Raw genomic sequence first — 22,298 nt, 5'->3', positions numbered from 1 at the left:
CGTTTTATTAGTTTACCAATCAAAGTCTTAATATCCAAAAAAATTGAGTTTATAATATTATTTGAAACCAAGCTCATGTTTCCAAAAAGCATTTGTTAATACTGCAGAAAAGAAAGCAAAACAAAATCTGAATCCAAAAGTTAAAACCCTATAGTCCTAAGAGTCCCAAAAAGTACAAACTGTCAAGAAAAACTAGATTTTAAAATAAAATTGATATTACTAAAAAAATTTCTCTGTCGAGTGGTCACCGCTGAGCCTTCGTCGTACTGACCCGCCTAAGTCTGTGAATTACCTAAACAGAACAGACAAACAGATGTGAGTTTTCATAAAATCAGTGCGTAACCCAACAAAAATAGTCATGCAACATAAACAGAATTTCATATATACTCAAATACATTTTCAGACCTAAATTCATAACAAATACAGATATCAGAATTAGATAAACAAAACAAATATTTAAAATGCTACCCTCGTCCTCTACACACCATCTTCGACCATCGCATCACACCATGTAGGGTTAAAAACACCCACTTATCCTAACACACCATATAGTGTCGATGCGACACATAATAGAATAATATGCAATCAAGCTGCCAGAATATAGGCGAAAGGTCACCGTACAGATCACTTCCTCCACATATCCAGATCCCACCCCATACACAGATACATAATAAAGAATTAACAGAATTAACATGCTTAACATGCTCATATATAGATAACATATATACTCAAATAGAACAGTCAGACATACCTATCAGTGCCTACTTAGATTAGACTATCAGAATATCAGATCTCATGAATTAGGGTTTGGTTGGCCCTTACCGACCCTACTGTAGGCCCACAGTAGACCGAAACAACTCGTGCGACCCTAGGGAAAATTTTAGAATCCTGGGTTAGCCCTTCCCGTGTCGTCCATACGACCTAGCCCAAAACCCACACGGCCAATCTGGCCTAGCCCATGTGGCCCACACGACCACACTCACACCGTCGCACAGAAGTGTCTCGCGTACGGTCGTGTCTCGTGCATGGCCACACTTACAACATTCACACAGCCAGCCACACGGTCAAGCACATGCCCGTGTGGCATCAACAGTGCCCTTTTTTTTACTTTCATCGAACCTCAATTTTTTGTGTTTGGGGTACACACCTTGTACGGTTTTGATACTACTGTAAACTCAACCTGACCAGAACCTAAAAACTGACATCGCATGCTTTCTAAAATTAGTTTTAATCCATAACTAAATCAAACCAATAAAACCGACAACAGTAAAATTCAAGTGTTCGATACTTACCCAACTTCTCAAACAAACCCGACTACGATTCTGCAAGAGGAAAATTCCATTCCTCACGATTCATAACCAACAGCCCAAAACCACATTTCCAAAAAAGGAAGGATAGAATTGATTTAGAATAGCTAAAGAAGAAAAAAATGATTCCGTAGCCTACACGAAAAATCACCCCTTACACTTGCCAAATCGTACAAAAACACCGAAGGAGTGGAATACCGAGATTGAATAACAAAATTGTGATAGAAAATAGAAGGCAAGGAAAAAGGAATTTTTCAATTGACAGGAAATATGCTTCGAAAGGGAAAACTAACGTCAGAATTTTCTTGGGAAGAGATTGAGAAAAGAGAAAAATAAAAAAAATTAAAATTAAAATAGGTTCTATCCTAATAAATCTCAACCCTCATTATCCCACTAAGTAACCCACTAACTCTCAACTTGTAACGCCCTAAAAATTTAAGAGTTTAGTTGTGAGAATCTACAATAATTAACTTTTGTATCTGTGGTTCTGTGCTCTGCTCTTGTGTTTAAGGTTTGGAGTTTAAGTTGCATTGCTAAAAGTTTTGTTATTTTTAAAAATATACCTTTACCCATGTGTTAGGTGGTTAAGTGCAATTCTAGGTAAATCAGTGTTAAGAATGAGCCTGTTGGTTCACTGGTTAAGCATTTGTCTGTATTCTATCTGGTTCCAAATTCAAATCTTATCGTATAGTTAGGAAATATATTTTTTTTTCAAATTTTGAAATGGGTGGTGGTTAATTTAAAACATTCAAAGGAAATGTTATCGTTCTTTCTTTTTCTAAAACTTTTAAGTTCTTTATTTTTGTTGTTCTTCTTCTTTTTATTTTCTTCTTTTCTGCAATTGATTTTATGTGAATTTGAAAGTCTTGTTGCCTGTAAGGTCGATACTGTGTAAGTTCCATTGTGATTTTCTTTCGTTTGCAATTTCCATTTTGTTAGCATTTTTTTGTCGAAACCGAATTTTGCTCGTTTACTTGACATTCTGTTAAACACCCGATTGGTTACTTTGTTTAGGCAAGGATATTACAAGAGATGTTAACCTGTCATGTTAGTCTGATTTCTCCTATTTCCTGCTAGGTGAGTGTACGAATTGAGTTGGAATTGCTTCGAATCTTTTGACATAATATTTACGGTGCATTGATTTTGCTAAATATTGAAATTGATGGTGTGATTGGTTGTTGAATGATTAGTTACATTCCGAGTAGTTTACGTGTTGTTTCCTTGTCAGAATGAAATCAGGTGCGTATAGAAAACTTTAATTTTGCAAGTTCCGGATCGCCAGAAATGGTGGTTGTCGACGCCACATGGCCAGGTACATAAGTGTGTGACTAGGCCGTGTGGGCCATACGAGTGTGTGGTAGGCCATGTGAACAGCCGTGTACCTCATTGTTGACTGAATTGGGGCCACACAGGTAACCACAAGGGCGTGTGTCTAGGTCGTGTGTCGCCATGCTAGTATAGGGTTCACACTGGCAACAAACATGGGCGTGTGTCTGGACCATGTAACTCACTATTTGTAGCACAAAAGCCACATGGACAGGGAAATGAGCGTGTACCCAGGCCGTGTGTGTCACACGGGTAAAGACATGAGCGTGTGTCCAGGCCATGTAACTCATTGTTTATGCTTAAAAGCCACACGACCAAGGCACACAGGCGTGTGACCAGGGCGTGTGTCTGGTTATCGGGCCTGAAAACTATCTTTTGAGGTCGAGAATGTTACTTAACCTTGATATTGGTTTCCTCAACCTACGAATAATTGAATTTGATTATGTAAGAATTGTCTGATACACTTGGACTGATCCGTGAGTAACAATATTATATGTGCACTGTGATCTATTTTGGAACTATCTTAGTTAATTGTATAATGAGTTAGAATGGCTGATCATATGTTACGGGTATTAGTTTTCTACATTGGCATGTGTTGGGAGGTTGTGAAGAAGAAAGGATTTTGTACTGAAATCGTGGCTATGCCACAATGTGTATTACTCTGATTCTGGCGCTTGTCGCATATTAATCTAGCAGCTAAACTGCGTTTCTGTGAAAGTGTCAATGAACACTCTAAAGGTGTGCAGGGATGGATGGGCATTAAATATCAATAGTGGTGTGTTGGAATGACCGAAGATGGTGTATGGCGGACGTAAATAGGAATATTGCATCTGAACCATATTTGAACTGAAATTGTATATATGTACATATGTGTAACATATTTGCTCTGAATCTGGACTGAACATGCTTCTATGTCAAATCGAATCTTTGACATGGAATTTCTTTATAACCAATCATTGTTGAATTGCATTCCTTTTACACACTGAGTTTAGAACTCACCCTTTTATTGATTGGATTTCAGGTGGTTCCCAATCTTGATCGGGTCAGTGTCGCAGAAGCTCAGTCAAACTATTATCTTTTCTTTTAAGCATTACTATTAAGTACTTATGTTCTATGGTGTTATGGAATTTTTGAAGGTTATATGTTTTAAATTATTTTTGTGATGAATGTTACGTAATGAATGGTTCAATTCGACTGTGTTATGATAGTATGAATTTTAGTACAGATGACGTGATTCTCTAAACATAGTCTGCACGTCTAGGTCGGGTTTAGGGTGTTATATTTAGTGGTATCAGAGCTAGGTTCATCAACAATCGGGCTGTGTTTGGGCTCATAATGTGTGAGAAAAGTAGCTTAGTGATAATTAGTATCTGAACTAATATAGAAACACTGAAACTCTAGTGGACGACTAAGCCTTCGATGATGTCCCTGTAAGTATTTATGTTCTGTTATAAAGATTATAACCCTTAAACTATTGTGGGTAAAATGTTTGATGTGGACTGGTGAAATCATCCAGTTGGATGTCTGAACTGATCTATGTATACTGATATTGTAGCTAGATTGCCAGAATAAGTTCACATGGTAGTCGTGGACGTGGCATACGGAGGGCGTCGAGGATGCCGAGGAGCTCGAATTGAGTCATCCTCTTTGGGTAGTATGCCCAATCTAGAGACCAACGAGACTGTTGGTACTTCCATTGCTGAGACGAAGTCCCAAATTTCGACGACTAGGGACGACGCACTGTGAGAGGGTCGCTGGTGTTAGAACACCGGCAGCCCTACGGCGTAGCGGAAAAATAAAACATTCGGCGATCCTAACCATGGATCCATGTGTGAGGAACGAATCGGGGTGAAACAAAGGTTTCGAAATTACCAAATCTTTATTCTGAGTAGACAGCGACACCTCGGCAATGAGTAATCTGACCTATTATTGAACCAAGCCGCAATCTATCGTAATTCTAGCCTCTACATAATCCACCCAGCTGATAATGAACGGAAGGAATCCCCAAAACCGTTTTGCAAAAGACTTTGGTTTGATGGCTGCTAGACCCACCAAGCAAAGAAAAAACGGGATTTTATATCTATTTTTTAGGGTTTCTAGAAATTAAATAAATATAATAATGTTTTTAAACCGAAAATTATAATTACATTAATTATAATAATGATTTGATAAACTATATATTTATTTGAATTTATATCTGAACCAAATTCATGTTCTCGATATCGCACAACAACCTTGTACATATAATGTATTCGATATTTGATTACCCAATTAAATTAATTCTATAATTAATTTAATTCAAGCGACAACCAAACACAATACCAACTATATTTTATTCCGTTCATTTCAACTATAGGGTGTGACCCTGTAGGTTCTTGTAACGTTAGCAGTAATACTAGAACGATTCCAATGTTACAAACAATGAGTGGCACCTAGCAATGCATAATTGCTACCTAAGTCACAAGAAATCATGATTCGACTTAATTTTTTTATGATTAACCTTTTATGCAATAATCCTTAAATCTTTTATCTCTAGATTGGACACAAGTCATGGAATAGTCACACTTGCATAGTTCATTCCATGTTCCTTGATATCTTAAGTAGACTATGATATACAAATAAGTATGACATCTCATATCAGCTTATTTGAGCATGGCCATGCATTTCTAGTCTCACTCAATCAAGTGGCCTAAGATATTACTCCCATTATGTAGGAGGGACTTATCCTATATCGATCAACCATATCCCTCTACACAGATCGTGGTATATCCAACATCGACCTTTATAGAACAACCGATTCTGATTATGCACGTTTGATCAGATCAAAATATACATCTCACGATGTTAGGATTATGACGATCTCAAGTCTGAGGATCATATACATATTATGAGTAATGTTGTGACAATTACATAATAATCCAAAAAACATACCCATAACGGGTCAGTCCAATATGTTGTTCTCTAACATACATATTCATGCATCGATTTTGACATTCTATATCACTGACAACTCTTTATCATCAATCAACTATGTGTTAGTCTTAATGCATTATTGTTGTCCTAGCCAACAGTAATACTTGACTAAGGACCATTTAAGAATAATCATATTATTCTCAGGACATTATTATAAAATAGTTTATTTATACAAAGAGAAAATAAACTGAAATAATAATGGTAACGCCTTATAGTAATAAACATGATAAATCAAGTATGTTATTACAACCATCTCATGATTGATCTTTGGGCATACTCTAACAGCTGGGACCTATTCAGGATTTGGATGTCAAGGGTCGATTACTGAACGACTCCGGTCAAATGGTGTTGAACTGTTTAGGGGCATTATAAGAGTCGCTCCTACTATTGCTGAATATTGGCTCGAGGCTACCGAGCGTATTATGACAGACCTTAACTGTACTCCTACTCAAAAATTGATGGGTGTTTTGTCCCTACTCCAGAACGAAGCTTGTCAGTGGTGGTTAACTGTTGAGCAAGGTGCTCAACCTGAACAAGTGAACTGGGACTATTTCAAGAATGCCTTCTAGGGTAAATATGCATGGTGTTACAACAGACCTTAACTGTACTCCTACTCGAAAATTGAGGGCTGTTGTGTCCCTATTCTAAAACAAAGCTTATCAGTGGTGGTTAACTGTTGAGCAAGGTGCTCAACCTGAACAAGTGAACTGGGACTATTTTAAAAACGCCTTCCAGGGTAAATATACGGGGTGTTATGACAGACCTTAACTGTATTCCTACTAAGAAATTGAGGGGTGTTGTGTCCCCACTCCAGAGCGAAGCTTATCAGTGGTGGTTAACTGCTGAGCAAGGTGCCCAACCTGAACAAGTGATCTGGGACTATTTTAAGAATGCCTTCCAGGGTAAATATACGGGGGTGAGTTATGTTGAGACTCGCCGACGTGAGTTTACGAGCCTAGTTCAGGACGAATGGTCCGTCACTGAGTATGAGGCTAAGTCTCTATGACTGAGTAGGTATGCAGAGACACTGGTAGCATGAGGTTCAAGGAAGGACTAAGATATGATCTGTGAGTTCTGATAGCTCCTCAGAGGGAGCGGGTTTTTGTGGTTCTAGTGGACAAGGCAAAAATAGTAGAAGAACTGAAGCGCACTGAGCGTGAGCGGTGTGACTGTGAGAAGGATCAGAATAAGGTTAAGAGGGATTCAGGTTCCTCTGATACTGCTAAACGCCTTAAGAAGTGGGCAAGATTCGATAGGCCCCCGAGGACTGAGGCATCAGTTGTAGTGACTGAGATCGAGCTGTGCAGTGATTGCGGGAAGCACCACCCAGATGAGTGCTAGAGGAAATTAGAAGCGTTCCTCCATTGCGGTTCGATGGAGCATCGTGTTAGGGATTGCCCCTGTCAACCTGATTCAGTGCCAGTTACGGCACAGACTCCGGCTCTAAATTTTGTTCGACCTCCAAGAGAGGTTCAGCAACCATTCAGAGGTCGTGGTACTAGTAGGGGTGGCAATGGATCAAGGAGAGGATAGAGAGCACCGGGTAGAGGTGTAGGTTAGGCTAAGGCTCGTCAGTTGGTACTAGTTTATGCGGCGAGACGCTGCAAGGAGATCAATGATGCTGATGTCATTGTAGGTACCTTCTTTATTCATTTTGTTCTGTATTATGCTCTCATTGATATTGGCTCTACTCACTCGTACATAGCTAGTGTTCTGTAAATTTGGGTTTAACAGCTGAGAATACTGCCAAAGAGTTTTTCGTGATTAGTCCTTTAGGTTAATCAATTTAGGTTGATAGAGTATACAGACGAGTACCCCTAGAGCTTGGGTTTGGTTTTTCTAATTCATCGAATGGAATTACCCTTTAATGAGATTGATTTAATTCAGGGAATGAATTGGCTCATTGAGTATCGGGTCAGTCTAGACTGTGCAACCAAGAGGGTTACTCTGAGATCAACGGAGAATGATAAGGTGGTTATGATTGGTGAGCATCGAAATTACCTCTCTAATGTAATCTCTGCTCTTGTAACAGATAAGTTAGTCCAAAAGGGGTGCGAGGCATACATTACTTACGTATCTGACACTGCTCACGAAAAGTTTTTACTGGGAGATATCCGTACCGTTAGGGAATTCCCAGACGTCTTTCCCAAGGAATTTCCCGAAGTACCCCTGAATAGAGAGGTGGAGTTTGGAATTGATTTGTTACCAAGTACAACTCCAGTGTCCATTGCGCCTTATCGCATGGCACCAAAAAAGCTGACCGAATTAAAGGCGCAACTTCAGGAACTCCTCGATAGAGGATTTATTTGACCGAGTCTGTCTCTATGGGGGGCACCGGTATTGATTGTTAAGAAGAAGGATGGTTCGATTAGAATGTGCATTGATTATAGGCAGTTAAACAAGTTGACAATCAGGAATAAGTATCCGTTACCGAGGATTGACGAATTATTCGACCAATTTCGAGGAGCGTCCGTCTTTTCTAAAATTGACCTACGCTCTGGTTACCATCAACTCAATGTCAAAGAGACTGATGTGTTCAAAACTGCCTTCAAGACTCGTTATGGACATTACGAGTTTCTGGTAACGCCTTTTGGATTAACCAATGCCTCAGTAGCGTTTATGGATTTAATGAATCGGGTATTTCAACCGTACTTGGATCATTTTTTACTGGTTTTCATCGATAATATCTTGATCTACTCTAAAACTGAAACTGAACATGATGATCATCTTCGTATTCTACTTCAGATACTTCGAGAAAAACAGTTGTACGCCAAGTTCAGCAAGTGTGAGTTTTGATTGCAGGAAGTTGCCTTTTTGAGTCATGTGGTGACAGCAGAGAGGATCCGAGTTGATCCCAAGAAAATCGAAGTTGTTGTTGAGTGGAAACAGCCAAAAAATTTATCTTAGCTTCGTAGCTTCTTGGGTAGAGCATATTCAAGCTAAGCAATTAAGTGATGAGTCCTTAGTCTAGCGTATGCAGCATGTTGACTCGAATGAGAATTCTGATTTTAGCTTGAACAGCGATAATGTGTTGTGCTTCAAAAGTTGGATTTGTGTACCAAATGACAAGGAATTAAGGCATTCGATCCTGCAAGAGGCACATAATAGCCCTTATGCTATGCATCCTGGTGGGAACAAGATGTACCGGGATCTTCGAGAGTTTTACTGGTGGCCCAGATTGAAACGAGAGATAGTCACTTTTGTATCCCATTGTTTGACGTGTCAAAAATTTAAGGCCAAACATCAGTTGCCCTCCGGATTGCTTCAGCCCATCAAGATTCCACAATGGAAGTGGGAGTGAGTAATAATGGATTTTGTTACAGGGTTGCCTTTAACTCCTACTAAAAAGGACTCAGTTTGGGTCATAGTATTCAGATGGCACCCTACGACGCTTTATATGGTCGTAAGTGTTGTACTCCGTTATGCTGGACTGAGTTAAGTGAACATCGGATAGTGGGTCCTGAATTGGTCTCTAAAACTGAGAACACTGTGAAAGTGATTCGTGATCATCTGAAAGTAGCCTCTAACCGAAAGAAGTCTTATGCGGATTTAAAAAGAAAGGATATTGAGTTTTCGGTTGGTGACCAAGTGTTTCTAAAAGTATCAGCTTGGAATAAGGTTCTCCGATTTGGGCGCAAAGGTAAGCTAAGTCTGAGGTTCACTGGACCTTACCATATTCTGAAGTGCGTTGGGCCTATTGCGTATCAGTTGGAGTTACCCTCAGAATTAGAATAAATTTATGATGTATTTCATGTCTCGATGCTGAGACGATATCGGTCGGATCTATCATATATTGCTACTATTGACGAGATTGAATTGTAACTAGATTTAACATTTGAAGAGGAACCTGTCCAAATCTTGGAACATGATGTTAAGATGTGGAGGAAGAAAATGATTCCTCTAGTGAAAGTCCTATGGCGGAACCACAGTACTGAGGAAGACACGTGGGAAACGAAAGAATCAATCCAACAACTATATCCATATCTGTTGACTCAGTTAAAATTTTGAGGCTGAAATTTTCTTAGGGGGAGAGAGTTGTAACGCCCTCAAAATTTAAGAGTTTAATTATGAGAATCTGCAGTAATTAACTTATGTATCTATGGTTCTATGCTCTGCTTCTGTGCTTAAGGTCTGGAGTTTGAGTTGCATTACTAAAAGTTTTGTTATTTTTAAAAATATACCCTTACCCACGTGTTAGGTGGTTAAGTGCAATTTTGGGTAAATCGGTGTCAAGAATAAGCCTATTGGTTCACTGGTTAAGCATCTGTCTGTATTCTGTCTGGTTCCGAGTTCGAATCCCATCGTATAGGTTAGGAAATATATAATTTTTTGCAAATGCCGGAAGGGGTGATGGTTAATTTAAAACCTTCAAAGGAAATGTTATCTTTCTTTTCTTTTCTAAAAACTTTTAAGTTCTTTGTTTTTTTGTTCTTCTTCTTTTTATTTTCTTCTTTTCTACTATTGATTTTATGTAAATTGGGAAGTCTTGTTGCATGTAAGGTCGATATTGTGTAAGTTCCATTGTGATTTTCTTTCGTTTGCGATTTCTGTTGTGTTAGCACATTTCTGTCGAAACGGGATTTTGCTTGTTTACTTGATGTTCTGTTAAACACCCGACTAGTTACTTTGTTTAGGCAAGGATATTGCAAGAGATGTTAATGCACTGTGTTAGTTTGATTTCTCCTGTTTCGTGCAAGGTGAGTATACGAATTGAGTTGGAATTGCGTCGAATCTTTTGACATAATCTTAACGGTGGTTTAATTTTGCTAAATATTGAAATTGATGGTGTGATTGGTTGTTGAATGATTCATTAGGTTCCGGGTAGTCTTAGTGTTGTTTCCCAGTCAAAACTAAATCAGGTGCATACCGAAAACTTTAAGTTCACAAGTTTTAGATCGCCAAAAATGGCGGTTGTCGATGCCACACGGCCAGGCACACGGATGTGTTACTAGGCCATGTGGGCCACACGAGCCTGTGAAAGGTCATGTGAACGGCCATGTAAATCACAGTTTACTGAATTGGGGCCACACAAGCAACCACACGGGCATGTGTCTAGGCCATGTGTGGCCATGCTAGTGCAGGGTTCACACGGGCAACGAACACGGGCGTGTGTCTAGGTCGTTTAACTCGCTATTTGTGGCACAAAAGCCATACGGGCAGGGACATAAGTGTGTACCCAGGCCATGTATGTCACACGGGCAAGGACATGGGCGTGTGTCCAGGTCTTGTAACTCGCTGGCCAAGGCACACGGGCATGTGACCAGGCCATGTGGCAGGTTATTGGGCCTAAAAACTATCTTTTGAAGCCGAGAATGTTACTTAACCTTGATATTGGTTTCCTCAACGTACGAATAATCGAATTTGGTTATGTGAGAATTGTCTGATACACTTGGACTGATCCATGAGTAACAATATTATATGTGCACTGTGATATCTACTCTATTTTGGAACTATCTTAATTAATTGTATAATGAGTTAGAATGACTGATCATATGTTACAGGTATTTGTGTTCTACATTGGCATGTGTTGGGAGGTTGTGAAGAAGGAAGGAGTTTGTACTAAAATCGTGGCTACGCCACAATGAGTATTACTCTAGTTTTAACGCTTGTCACATATTAATCTAGCAGCTAAGCTGCGTTTCTGTGAAAGTGTCAATGAACACTCTAAAGGTGTGTAGGGATGGACGGGCATTAAATATCCATAGTGGTATGTTGGAATGGCCGAAGACGGTGTGTAGCGGACGTAAATAGGAATATTGCATCTGAACCATATTTGAACTGAAATTGTATATATGTACATATGTGTAACATCTCTGCTCTGAATCTAGACTGAACATACTTCTATGTCAAATTGAATCTTTGAAGTGGAATTTCTATATAACCAATCATTGTTGAATTACATTCTTTTTATACACTGAGTTCACAACTCACCCTTTTATTTATTGGATTTTAGATGGTTCGCAATCTTGATCGGGTCAATGTCGCAAAAGCTCGGTCAAACTATTATCTTTTCTTTTAAGCATTACTATTAGGGATTTATGTTCTATGATGTTATGGAATTTATGAATGTTATATGTTTTAAATTATTGTTGTGACGAATGTTACGTAATGAGTGGTTCAATTCGACTGTGTTATGATAGTATAATTTTAGTGCGGATGACATGACTCTCCAAACTTGGTCTAGACGTCTAGGCCGGGTTTAGGGTGTTACACAACCACATCATAATTCTAACTCCACCCAAACTCTCTCAGATAACCAAAGCAAAAATTAACACTTATGCTTAAGCAAGGATTCGAACATAGGACCTCCAACACACTAACTCTTTACCACTAGAACCAGCAGGCTAATTTTGATATAAGTTTACCAGCAATATTTCATAGGCCCACCCCAACAAGTATAAGACTAAGACCAAAAATAACAGAATTTTCTAAAAGTGGGACTTGAACCCAAGACCTCATATACACACCCTAATCACTTAACCATTGAAGCATATACATGTTTTATGTCAAGATTTACAAAAATAGAAATAAATTATTCAAGGCGTTACAACACAACACAAGGGTGAGTACTCACAAAACCTATGGCACGCCAACTATATCCAACGGTCTCGAAGATCACAAGGCCAAAATATCTGCAATTATACACACATTTTACTTATCGTTTTCTGTTCACTTTCACTGCATATTCACATAATAAGCACAACATCACCACTGTCATTTGGCATGTGTAACATACCCAAAATTAAAACATTCAAAATATTCGTTACAAACATATATCACATGTCACATTATGAATCGTGTCTACAAGCAATGATTCCAAACACTCACCATTCGCGCTTTTCCCTAAATGTCGAAAGCCTAAATTAGCTTTTCCTTCCCTTTTGCCTTGGTCGAAGAAGGTCCTAACAATTCCAAAGCTTCACCAAAGTAAATCACACCAGAAACACAATTAATACTCAGCCATAGACACACCCAAAGCAACCAAAAATGCAGGCTTAAGCTAGTTTCTTTTGGAAATGAAATTTTGACTAGCTTAGCCAAAACGCTAAAATCTCATCACCTGCTCGTTCTTATCGCATAAAACTGATTCTAATCATCAAATTATATTTCCAAGAATATTTCACAACCTTTAAACTACTCAAAACTACACAGGTTCATGGTTCTAAAAATTCTACATACAATGGCCATTTTTTACAAAAACTCAATAAAACTTTAGAATTCATTAACAAAACTTTAGGAAAATTTTAGAAACCTTCTAATCACATCAAAAAAAAGTTGAAAAACACTTTAAAACATTATTTTCATTCAAAATCCTGAATTTTACCATTAACGCCCCAAATCTCAACATTTATTCAAAACTTTTGATTCAATAGATAAAAACTCAATTTAAAAAGCTAGATATCATCAAAAACAAATAGGAAAAAGAAACATTACCTTCGTTGAGAGAAAAAAAATGTTTTGTTAAAAATACGGAAACCCACAAGTTTGAACAATAGCAAAATTAATGGTGTCTTTAGTGTTCCTCTTTGAATTTGGGAGGGATTTGGTGTTTAAAATTTGATGGAAATCAAATTATTAGAGTTTGGAATATCAAAATAGATGAATGGGGTTTGGAAAAATCAAGGAACGACAACAAGAGGTGAGGGGAAAATAGTTTTCATGAGTTTACTACAGGTAGGGGGAAAGAAATACGTCAATTTTAAAATTTTGTATATTTACCCTTATGGTACTCCTAATTTTAACCCATTTTTCAAAATAGTCCATATTTTAAAATTAAAGGTCTTTTCTACTTCATTTTCAAAAATTGATTTAACTTTCAAAAAGCCATAGATAAAGACATTTCCGGTTTACCAAGCTTCGAATTTCTGAACACATTTTGAGCTAAAATCTCTAAATTATCCTCAAAGCTATTAGGCCCAATTTTGGGGTGTGACACAGCAACGATGACCCATCACCGCAGGTTGCTCGGCAATGATGGCTTACTAATATTAGTATGCAGTTAAACTGCTAGAATACTTTCTCCATCACATCAATATCACACCCCAATGCACATGTCAGAACATATTACAAGCTCAGATGCACATAAATGAATCATGCTTAAATAGATTCTCAAATTACAGACCAGAAACAAAAATTATACCATAAACATGCTCTCAAATGTTACACATATAATACCAGTATTTAATATCATATTTTTAGAAATCACATGAACAAAGGCAGAATATCAAATTTCGTATTCATAATACATACATGACATATTTCAGAACCTATGAAATGATTAATTTTGAATCGCACTTCAAATATGACCCTAACAAAATTTTACAAAAAATGGGCCCATAAGCTTGTGTGGCCCCCACGACCTAACTACCCCAACCTATATGGCCCACACGGACTGACACACAGCCTAATACACGTCTGTGTGGCCCACACAGCCTAACTAACCCAGTCTATGTTACCCACAAGGCCTGGCAAACGTTGGTTATTTTTTATTTTATTTTTTAGTTATTTTTGTTCGTTGGTTATGTACTAAATTTTTATTTCATGTTGTTTCATTTATGATTTTTATACATTAGTGCAGCTTTTCAAAGGCAGGATAAAAGACCAATCTTATTAGTGTGGACTGGGAGGACGATTGTCGTAGCATTACATAGGAGTACTATGCCATACCAAACTGGGTGGTGAGGTGTTAAATTATCAAAGGTTGACCAGGTAGAAAAGTCCAAATGAGAGGATCCTTGAGCAGTTTAACCTAATATTTTTTTGGGAGCCTTATGAAGTAAGCCTATATTGTAGGGCTAGGTCATTTTATCTTTCCCTCCCAAGATTTTATTTCTTTCTTTTCTTCTCGCCACGTCATAAACTTCCCTAACACGTTTCATCCTCCTTGGAATTGTTAACATTAACCCCCTTATTTTTCTCTCCCCAACTATTCACATTTTACGTATCTCATAAGGCTTTCTCACCTTTATGATTTCTTTATCTTCAACCTCTACTCCATTTTCTTTATTCTTTCTTAATGGCTCTAGTCAAGAATGCTTCTAAAACCGCGGAATCATCGCACATTGGCGTATCTCAACCAAAGACATTCATCAACTCTGTTGTGGTTACGAGGTACTCAAATAATATTTTAAAACGTCCCTTTTTGTTTTGAGTAAGGATTCTTATTTAAGGACGAACCCTATATGGGGTATGACGAGTCTATATTGTCGATAGTAGAGCAGCATGGGTGGAGCATTTTTTGTTTGCACCCGGATGATATTTTAGGCAGAGTAGTTAGGGAGTTCTATGCCCATGTGAACTCCTTTGATTCTCCTTTCATCTATGTGTGAGGCACTTCTGTACCATTTGATGAGGACCATATAAATGCCCAGTTTGGCCTTAGAAAGGTACAAGATGAACATACCGAGTTTGTGGATAACATCACAAATGAGGGTTTGACACAAGTTTTGAAGGATTTATGTGTTGAGGGCACACAATGGATTGTCTCTAGTCAGGAATGCTACACTGTTGAAAAGGCTTCACTAAAATCGATTGGGAAAGTGTGGTATCATTTCTTGAAAAGTCGACTTATGCCATCCATGCACAATACCACTGTTTCCAATGAAAGGATATTGTTGTTGCATTCTATTATTAAAGGAAGAACGATTAATGTGGGAAGGATTATTTTTCAAGAAGTCCATCGTTGTGTTGAGAAGGATGCTGGAGGTTTAAATTTTCCTTCCCTCATTACTACATTATGCAAGACTGCTAATGTTCCTCTTACTGATGCTGAGGATATTACCCCTAATAAGGGTGGACTAATAAGGGCAATTTTTGTCAAGCTTCAGGGTATTGATACTGCCTCGACAACTCAACAAAGTCAGGCTTCTATTGCCATGCGCGTTCCCACAGCAACACCTTGGAACAATGGAAATATACAAGTGTATACAACCGCAACAAGTAATAAAGTGATGAATCCTCTTCTCCCAAACATTCTCCTTAGTGAAAAAATCTTTAAAAAAAATAGACAAATAATTTAAATTTTATAAAATTACAAAAAAAACTAAAATATATATAATTCAAAGAGTTGAAAAACTATTTAAAATCACAAAAAAACCAAGAAAAATATAAAACTAAAAAATTCATAAAAGGGAAATATTAATAGTTTAGAAAGTTCCAAATTTGCAATATATATAATTTCAAAAATTATTAAAATTTCAATAATTATTAAAATTTTATAAAAACACAATAATTTTATAAATATTTAGATATTTTTCAAAAAATTAATTATTTGAATTATATATGTTTCGAATTTTTTAATCTTTAAATTTTCTAAATTTGTAAATATTTTTCAATTTTTATGAAAAATATTTTAATATTTTTGCTGTTGACATGATAGTTGATTAGCTAATGTCTATACCACGTGTAACAAGGTGATCTTATTTAATGGTGTTACAAAATCAATCCTAAATATAAGCTGTGGAAGCCTAATTCGGTAACAATTTGCATTAAAAAAATGTGAAGTACCATTTTGAAAATTGAAGTAAAATTCAGGTACAAAAATTAGAATTTCCCTTTTATTATTCTTTTACCGGATTAACCGGTTTTAAAAGCTGATTCTAAAGGTGAGCCGATGGTAAGCTCTGTAGAACCGTTTTGTCGAATTTTCCCAAGAGAAACAATCCCTAGTTCTCTAATAACCCTTGATTTTGAACATGTTTAAAAATACCTTTCAATCTGGGTTTCTCTCAATCTTATACAGCCTAGGGTATTTTTTTTATATTCTTTCAGTTTCTTTTTACGATATACTCAATTTTCTCTTTTTGGGTATTTTTATTTGTTCTTTTCTTTACATTTTTTTGGCTTTTTTACAGGAGCAAACCTCTGCAAATCTGGGATAAAGAAGGTCAGTATAATCATATATAAACGGAGCCTCTTTTTTTTGTCACCATTAAATTGCATTTCTTTAGATGATTTTGTTTGGTAATTTTACATATTCAACTTGTTGGGATTGATTTACAGTTGAAAATGGGCATGTTAAACGACCCCATGATGATGACATTCAATCGAATGTGCTGGAAATAATTGGATCAAATATTCAATCAACTTTTATCACTTGCCCAGCTGACCCTGCTGCAACGCTGGGTATTAAGCTTCCGTTCTTGGTTATGATTGTTAAAAACTTGAAGAAATATTTCTCTTTTGAGATCCAAGTTCTCGATGATAAGAACGTCCGGCGTCGTTTTCGTGCTTCTAACTTTCAAGTATGTAAGTCTGTTAATTTTTCTAATACTACAAATATTTTTAGATTATATAATTTTGATTGTATTTAGATAGTTGAATTAGAAAATATGCTATATGTTGCAACACTATTAGTTGATGTGGTCATACTTTAGTGGTTTAAATCCATGAATTTTAAGACTCACCCATGGTTTAGTAGGTTGCATTATTGAGATTTATCTAATGATAGTTATATGCCACGATTTAGAGTGCGGTTTATTGAGTCTAATTTGATGGGGAAGTATTATGTTGTCATTCTATTGATATTTTCCTGGTTTTATCGATTATAAGATATCAATATATGTTCTCTTATTGTTAGCTATGCATTAGGAAATCGATAAAGGTGGTCAATAGAGAGTTGGGTCCGAAGTGCTCTCTTTCTATTGATATGCCTATGGATTGGAGAATTTTCATGTTTAGGTCGTCACCACTGTTGTCATATTTTGTATGAATTATATGAGATTGAAATGTGGCCACTTTCCATCAATATGAATTTGGTCAGGAAATATATGATAACGAACAAAGAGTCTGGTTGGAAGCCATCATAATGTGCCCTCTTTCTATCATTTGGACAGGTATAGAAGTTGTTGAGGTGAAAAAAGAGTCATGTTAATATACTGTCGATGTGTTGTGTGCCCTTTTACTAGTTTTCGAGTTGGAAATTACATACCTTTTTGTTCATCTTGGGGGAATCTCTGATGGTAGTGAAGGATGGATGGGTCATGGATGGACACTATTGCACTTACCAAAACAAGGCTGTTTTTTTTTTTTTTCTTCCGTAGAGTGTAGATTCCCAGATAACTAAATAGATATTTGGTTGATGACGCCAGACAACAAAAGCACCTTAAGCCATTTCTGGTGAGGCAGATTTGATTAGGCACACACTTTGTACACCTAGGCAGCTTTAAGGAAGAAAGTAGATTGTATCGAACTCTCTGCTTCTTAATAATTGAGTATTCAACAATAGACATGGGATTGTAAGGAAATTAGGCATATTTACCAACAAAAAATTGCATTTTGGGAGGAGGGGGGGTTCGACTTCTTCCGAAGAAGTCTTCGAAGTGTCGTCTATCAGACAGTCAACTGGTCCCCCAACAATTGAAGGTATTGTCCCTTGGGGTTTTTGTCTGCCGTACTCTGCTGAGAGCCAGCATGTCGTGAGAAGCTGCCCTAAGGGCTTGGTTCACAGAGCCAGTAGCGCCTTTACCATATGTGGGCGTATAGTCACCCACCAAGGGGGCGTTAGCATCTCACCCTTGGTGGGGTTTGAACCCCTGAGTAGATGGTACCACTTGAGCTACTTTGTTGATAAAATGGACTATTGTCTACAGTTTGCTGTTATAATTATATATTTTGAAGCTTATATTATACATATATACATACAAAAACAAAAATATGCCTGAAACCTGACATGCACACCCAATCCTTAGTTACGTGGTTTCTATGGATATGCACTGAAATACGAGTATTATAGACTGTTATTGCTAATTACCTGGTGTCTCAATTTTATTTGAATTTCCAGGCTGTCACTCGAGTAAAGCCATATATATGCACCATGCCACTGAGATTGGATGAGGGTTGGAATCAAATTCAGTTGAATCTGGCTGATTATACTCGAAGGGCCTATGGCACGAACTATGTCGAGACTCTACGTGTTCAGGTACATGCAAATTGCCGCCTAAGGAGGATATATTTCTCTGATCGCTTGTACTCCGAAGAGGAACTCCCACCAGAATTCAAACTATACCTTCCAATGCAGGTAAGAATAACATTTCATTTTGTCGACTTCAAAGTTTAGGCTCATTTGCTTGTTATCGGAAACTTTAGTACTAATGACTATTCCTTTCTTGTATTTGCAGAAAGTATGAAAACATCATTTGGAACATCTGAAGCCATAATTTCCAACTTGTCTGTGCTTCATGGTCTCAAAATGTGTTGCCATTCAGCAGTTTAATCATGTATGTACGGTTGCTATAATAGTATTAGATTAGCCATTAGCTGATTTTACATTGAAGAACTGCTTGGCTTTGCACTTCATAATGGTGGTGAGATCTTTACTTTTAATTACCTGAGCCAGAGGGTCTAGTCACAGCTTGGAATTTTTTGAAGTCTTTCGGTTGACCTGGAAAGCCACTTTTTTGAAAAAGTAATGCAAATTTTTAAAAAGTATTTTATCTTAATATATTTTTATAATTAAATTTAAATTAAAATAGTAATTCAGGCTGACAAAACCAAATTGAATGAACACTAAGCGTTTCAACTCTTTTTTCAATCATGAAATGTACAGATGATCTTTCGGACAAACAACGAACTTAAACAAAGAGACAACAAAAGCAACCAAAAGAAAGGACCCACCGTTACATCAAGCGAAACAACCAAAGTATAATTAGGTAAAGACCTCCTAAACATGGTTTCTATGACCAAACGATATTGACCCATGGGTAGCATTCTAATAAATCCTGCATCCTTCTGAGCCAAAGGTCAAGCGGTTTAACAAAATCGGTCCGGATTTTGTATTGCAGCTTAATTTTGGGTTGATGTTATTGTCCAAGCCCTTTTATCCAAATCAAATTGAATGATACAAAAATCTATTTGAAAGGAATAATCCCAATAAAATAATAGATTAATCATTTTAATCTACTAATTCATTTAACTCTATTAGTTTCTAATGTAACCTGCGTTGTAAGTTATTTTAGATGTTTAATATTTAATTAGTTTTTAAAATGTTAATTTTTTTATCTGCAATAATTAGGTAAAATAATGTCTTATTTGAATAATTAATATAATTAAAATATGTTAATTTATCTATTCAGAATTTCTAAATCATAATTAAAATTTTTCTAACATATTCAACATACAATATAGTTATATTTTATGTAATTAATGCAAAGTAACATTGTTTAAAATAATAACTAATTAATATAATGAAATCTAATATTAATTAAGTGATAATAAACTCTATTTTACATCATTCAAAATTACCATAATTTCTACTAAATTATAATTATTTTTAAACGTATAATTATCACGACTTCTATTTTACTTCAAATTTTATTAACCAATAATTCTAAATTAAATATTATAATTATTTTTAAATATTAATTTAATACTATGATGAAAAATAAAAGATATTTTTCAAAAGTTTTTCCAAACTCATGCTTTTATATATTATTATAAATTATAGATAGATAGGTAGATAGATTATTATTTATGTTATTATTGATTGATATGGCCAATTACCTACTATGATGAAAATAGCAAAGCAACACAACACTTAACCGCTACCTAGTATCACGAACCGCATATCAAAGGTCTTGATGAATGCACACAAAACGTCCTATGGAGGTTAATCTATTAAATGTGGTTCATTTAACCCTTTTAAACTAGCTCGATTCGTGGAACATATGGAAAAATTTATCTACTTGAAGCCTAGTGGCTTAATGAAACACTCCAGTAGAATTAGAGTTACCGTGGTGAATATTTTGTAATCCTAAAGGATAAGATTGTATAATGTTTAAACCCCTTAGGACTTCCATATTGTAGATAGGCTTTGATCTTTACCGTCAATATAATTTAAATTGTACCGTTGGATTTGGAGGAGTTCAACAATAAATAGAGGTATTCTCCTCATTTGTAATCATTCCATTAAGAGTTATTGAATATATTTGAGCATTTACTCAAACATCTTGTATGCATTGCTTTCTTGTGGTTTTTTTTATTCTTTTGTTGCGTCTTTGCTTTAAGTTTGCATTCACTTTATTCTAGTGCCTTAAAGAATTTCCTGTGAATTCTCATCTTTCGAGAATTAGACTAACTTAGGTGGATTTGAAGCTAAGTTTTTGCCTAAGGTTGTGCGATTTGCAAAACTAAAGTTTTAGCCTTGTGATAGTTGGATCATAACTAAGGATCAATGCCACCAAGAAAGATGGTAAAAGAAGTAGAGGAGCAGGTTTAGCCAAGGGAGACCTGTGGGAGAGGCAGGAAAGCAGTAAATCAAGGGATATGTTGTCGGCTTTGGAAGGTCGAGTGACCAATCTCGAGAAATCCATGGGTGGTAAAAAGAAAACACTTAAGGTGGTTAAGGGACGTATCACAGAGCTGAACTCGAAAAAGAGCAGCTTAAGGAATATGTGGTGAAGGCTCTCGGTTCAATGTCGAAGCGATGTAAAGGGTGTTCAATTCTAATGTGAATAAGATAACAGTGAGAGATAATGTTTTCAATGCCATGTTGACGACTTTGGATGAACATATTGAGGAGCTCAAGAGGGAGCTCGTTATCTACAAAGCTACTTTAGGTAATGGGTGTTAGTTGTAGCACCCAATCCTAAGGTGAATGTCCTCAAGCCGAATGAGTTTAAGGGGACAAGGTTCGAAAAAGATGTAGACAACTTCTTATGAGGAATGGAGCAATACTTCTATGCCAAAGGCATCATGAATGATGCTGTAACACCCCTAACCCGACCTAGTCGTCAAGTCCGAACTACAAGATGCTACATTCATTGTCAGAGCAACTATAGTTAATTATACAGTAAATAATCATTCACAAATTCAATTCAATTCAATGTCAACCACATTCAATTTATACTTAAACAATCATTTTTTATTGAGCTTACGAAAGCTCTTTTGTCAACCCAAGCACGAATTAGGACCAAATTGCAAGATTTTAAAAGTTCCAAGATCGACGTCATGACGTCATCACTTTCTGTAACACTCTTAACCTGTATCCATCAGTGGAATAGGGTTACGGAGCATTATCGTACAAACAGAACATTAGAACATTCATTTCATACATCATTGCAAACATAATCTAATTACATCCAATCACATACATAATTTCCCTTAATTAAGCCATCGAGGCCTTAGAAATACCTTAGAAAAATTCTAGGACTAAATTGGAAAATTTTGGAAAGTTTAAGAAAAAGTTAAAAAATTTAGACTGTAAGGGTCACACGGCCGTGTGGCCATGCCTTGTGTGACTCACATGGCTGAGACACACGTCTATGTCTCAGGTAGTGTAACAATCGAAATAGGGACACACGGCCGTGTCCCAGCCTGTGTCTTTACTCATGTAACTCTCTGAGTTGGGTCACACAACCAAGTGACACGCCCGTGTGCCAGGCCGTGTAACACTCGAAATAGCCACACACGCCCATGTGCCAAGCTGTGTAATAGCTTGACTTGCATGCATTAAAACCTACAGGGAACATACAACTGATAGCACTAGAAAGAACATAGGTTTTTCCCCTTACTTATTGGTTAAATTTGTCCCATTTAGTTATCCTTAGCATATATTTTAGCATTTTCAATTTACTAAATTGCATTTTATCCTTAATTTTGCTATCTTATTGCATTAATGTCGCTGCATGAGTTAATTCCAGATTGCGTCCAGAATTGTCGCCACATCTAACAGCTGTCCGGATAAGAACTAAAATT

At 36.7% G+C, this 22,298-nt stretch overlaps 1 protein-coding gene across 1 annotated transcript; it reads left to right on the top strand.

The window, feature by feature from the left end:
- Positions 1-16,214: 16,214 nt before the first annotated feature.
- Positions 16,215-18,929, top strand: LOC105788510 (uncharacterized). Its single transcript, XM_012615436.2, has 5 exons — positions 16,215-16,353; positions 16,460-16,491; positions 16,608-16,849; positions 18,388-18,624; positions 18,725-18,929. The coding sequence occupies exons 1-5, from the start codon at positions 16,301-16,303 to the stop codon at positions 18,731-18,733; spliced, it is 573 nt and encodes a 190-aa protein (XP_012470890.1). The 5' UTR covers positions 16,215-16,300; the 3' UTR covers positions 18,734-18,929.
- The last annotated feature ends 3,369 nt before the right edge of the window (positions 18,930-22,298 follow it).

Source organism: Gossypium raimondii, chromosome 2, assembly GCF_025698545.1.
Source record: "Gossypium raimondii isolate GPD5lz chromosome 2, ASM2569854v1, whole genome shotgun sequence".
NCBI lineage: Eukaryota > Viridiplantae > Streptophyta > Magnoliopsida > Malvales > Malvaceae > Gossypium > Gossypium raimondii.
This window is presented reverse-complemented; position numbering and strand designations above follow the sequence as displayed.

Excerpts from the sequence above, each read along its gene's own strand:
- LOC105788510 (XM_012615436.2), top strand. The coding sequence starts at position 16,301 with ATGTTTAAAAATACCTTTCAATCTGGGTTTCTCTCAATCTTATACAGC. Across the intron at positions 16,492-16,607 it reads GCAAATCTGGGATAAAGAAG|TTGAAAATGGGCATGTTAAA; the intron begins GTCAGTATAATC and ends ATTGATTTACAG. Across the intron at positions 16,850-18,387 it reads TTCGTGCTTCTAACTTTCAA|GCTGTCACTCGAGTAAAGCC; the intron begins GTATGTAAGTCT and ends TTGAATTTCCAG.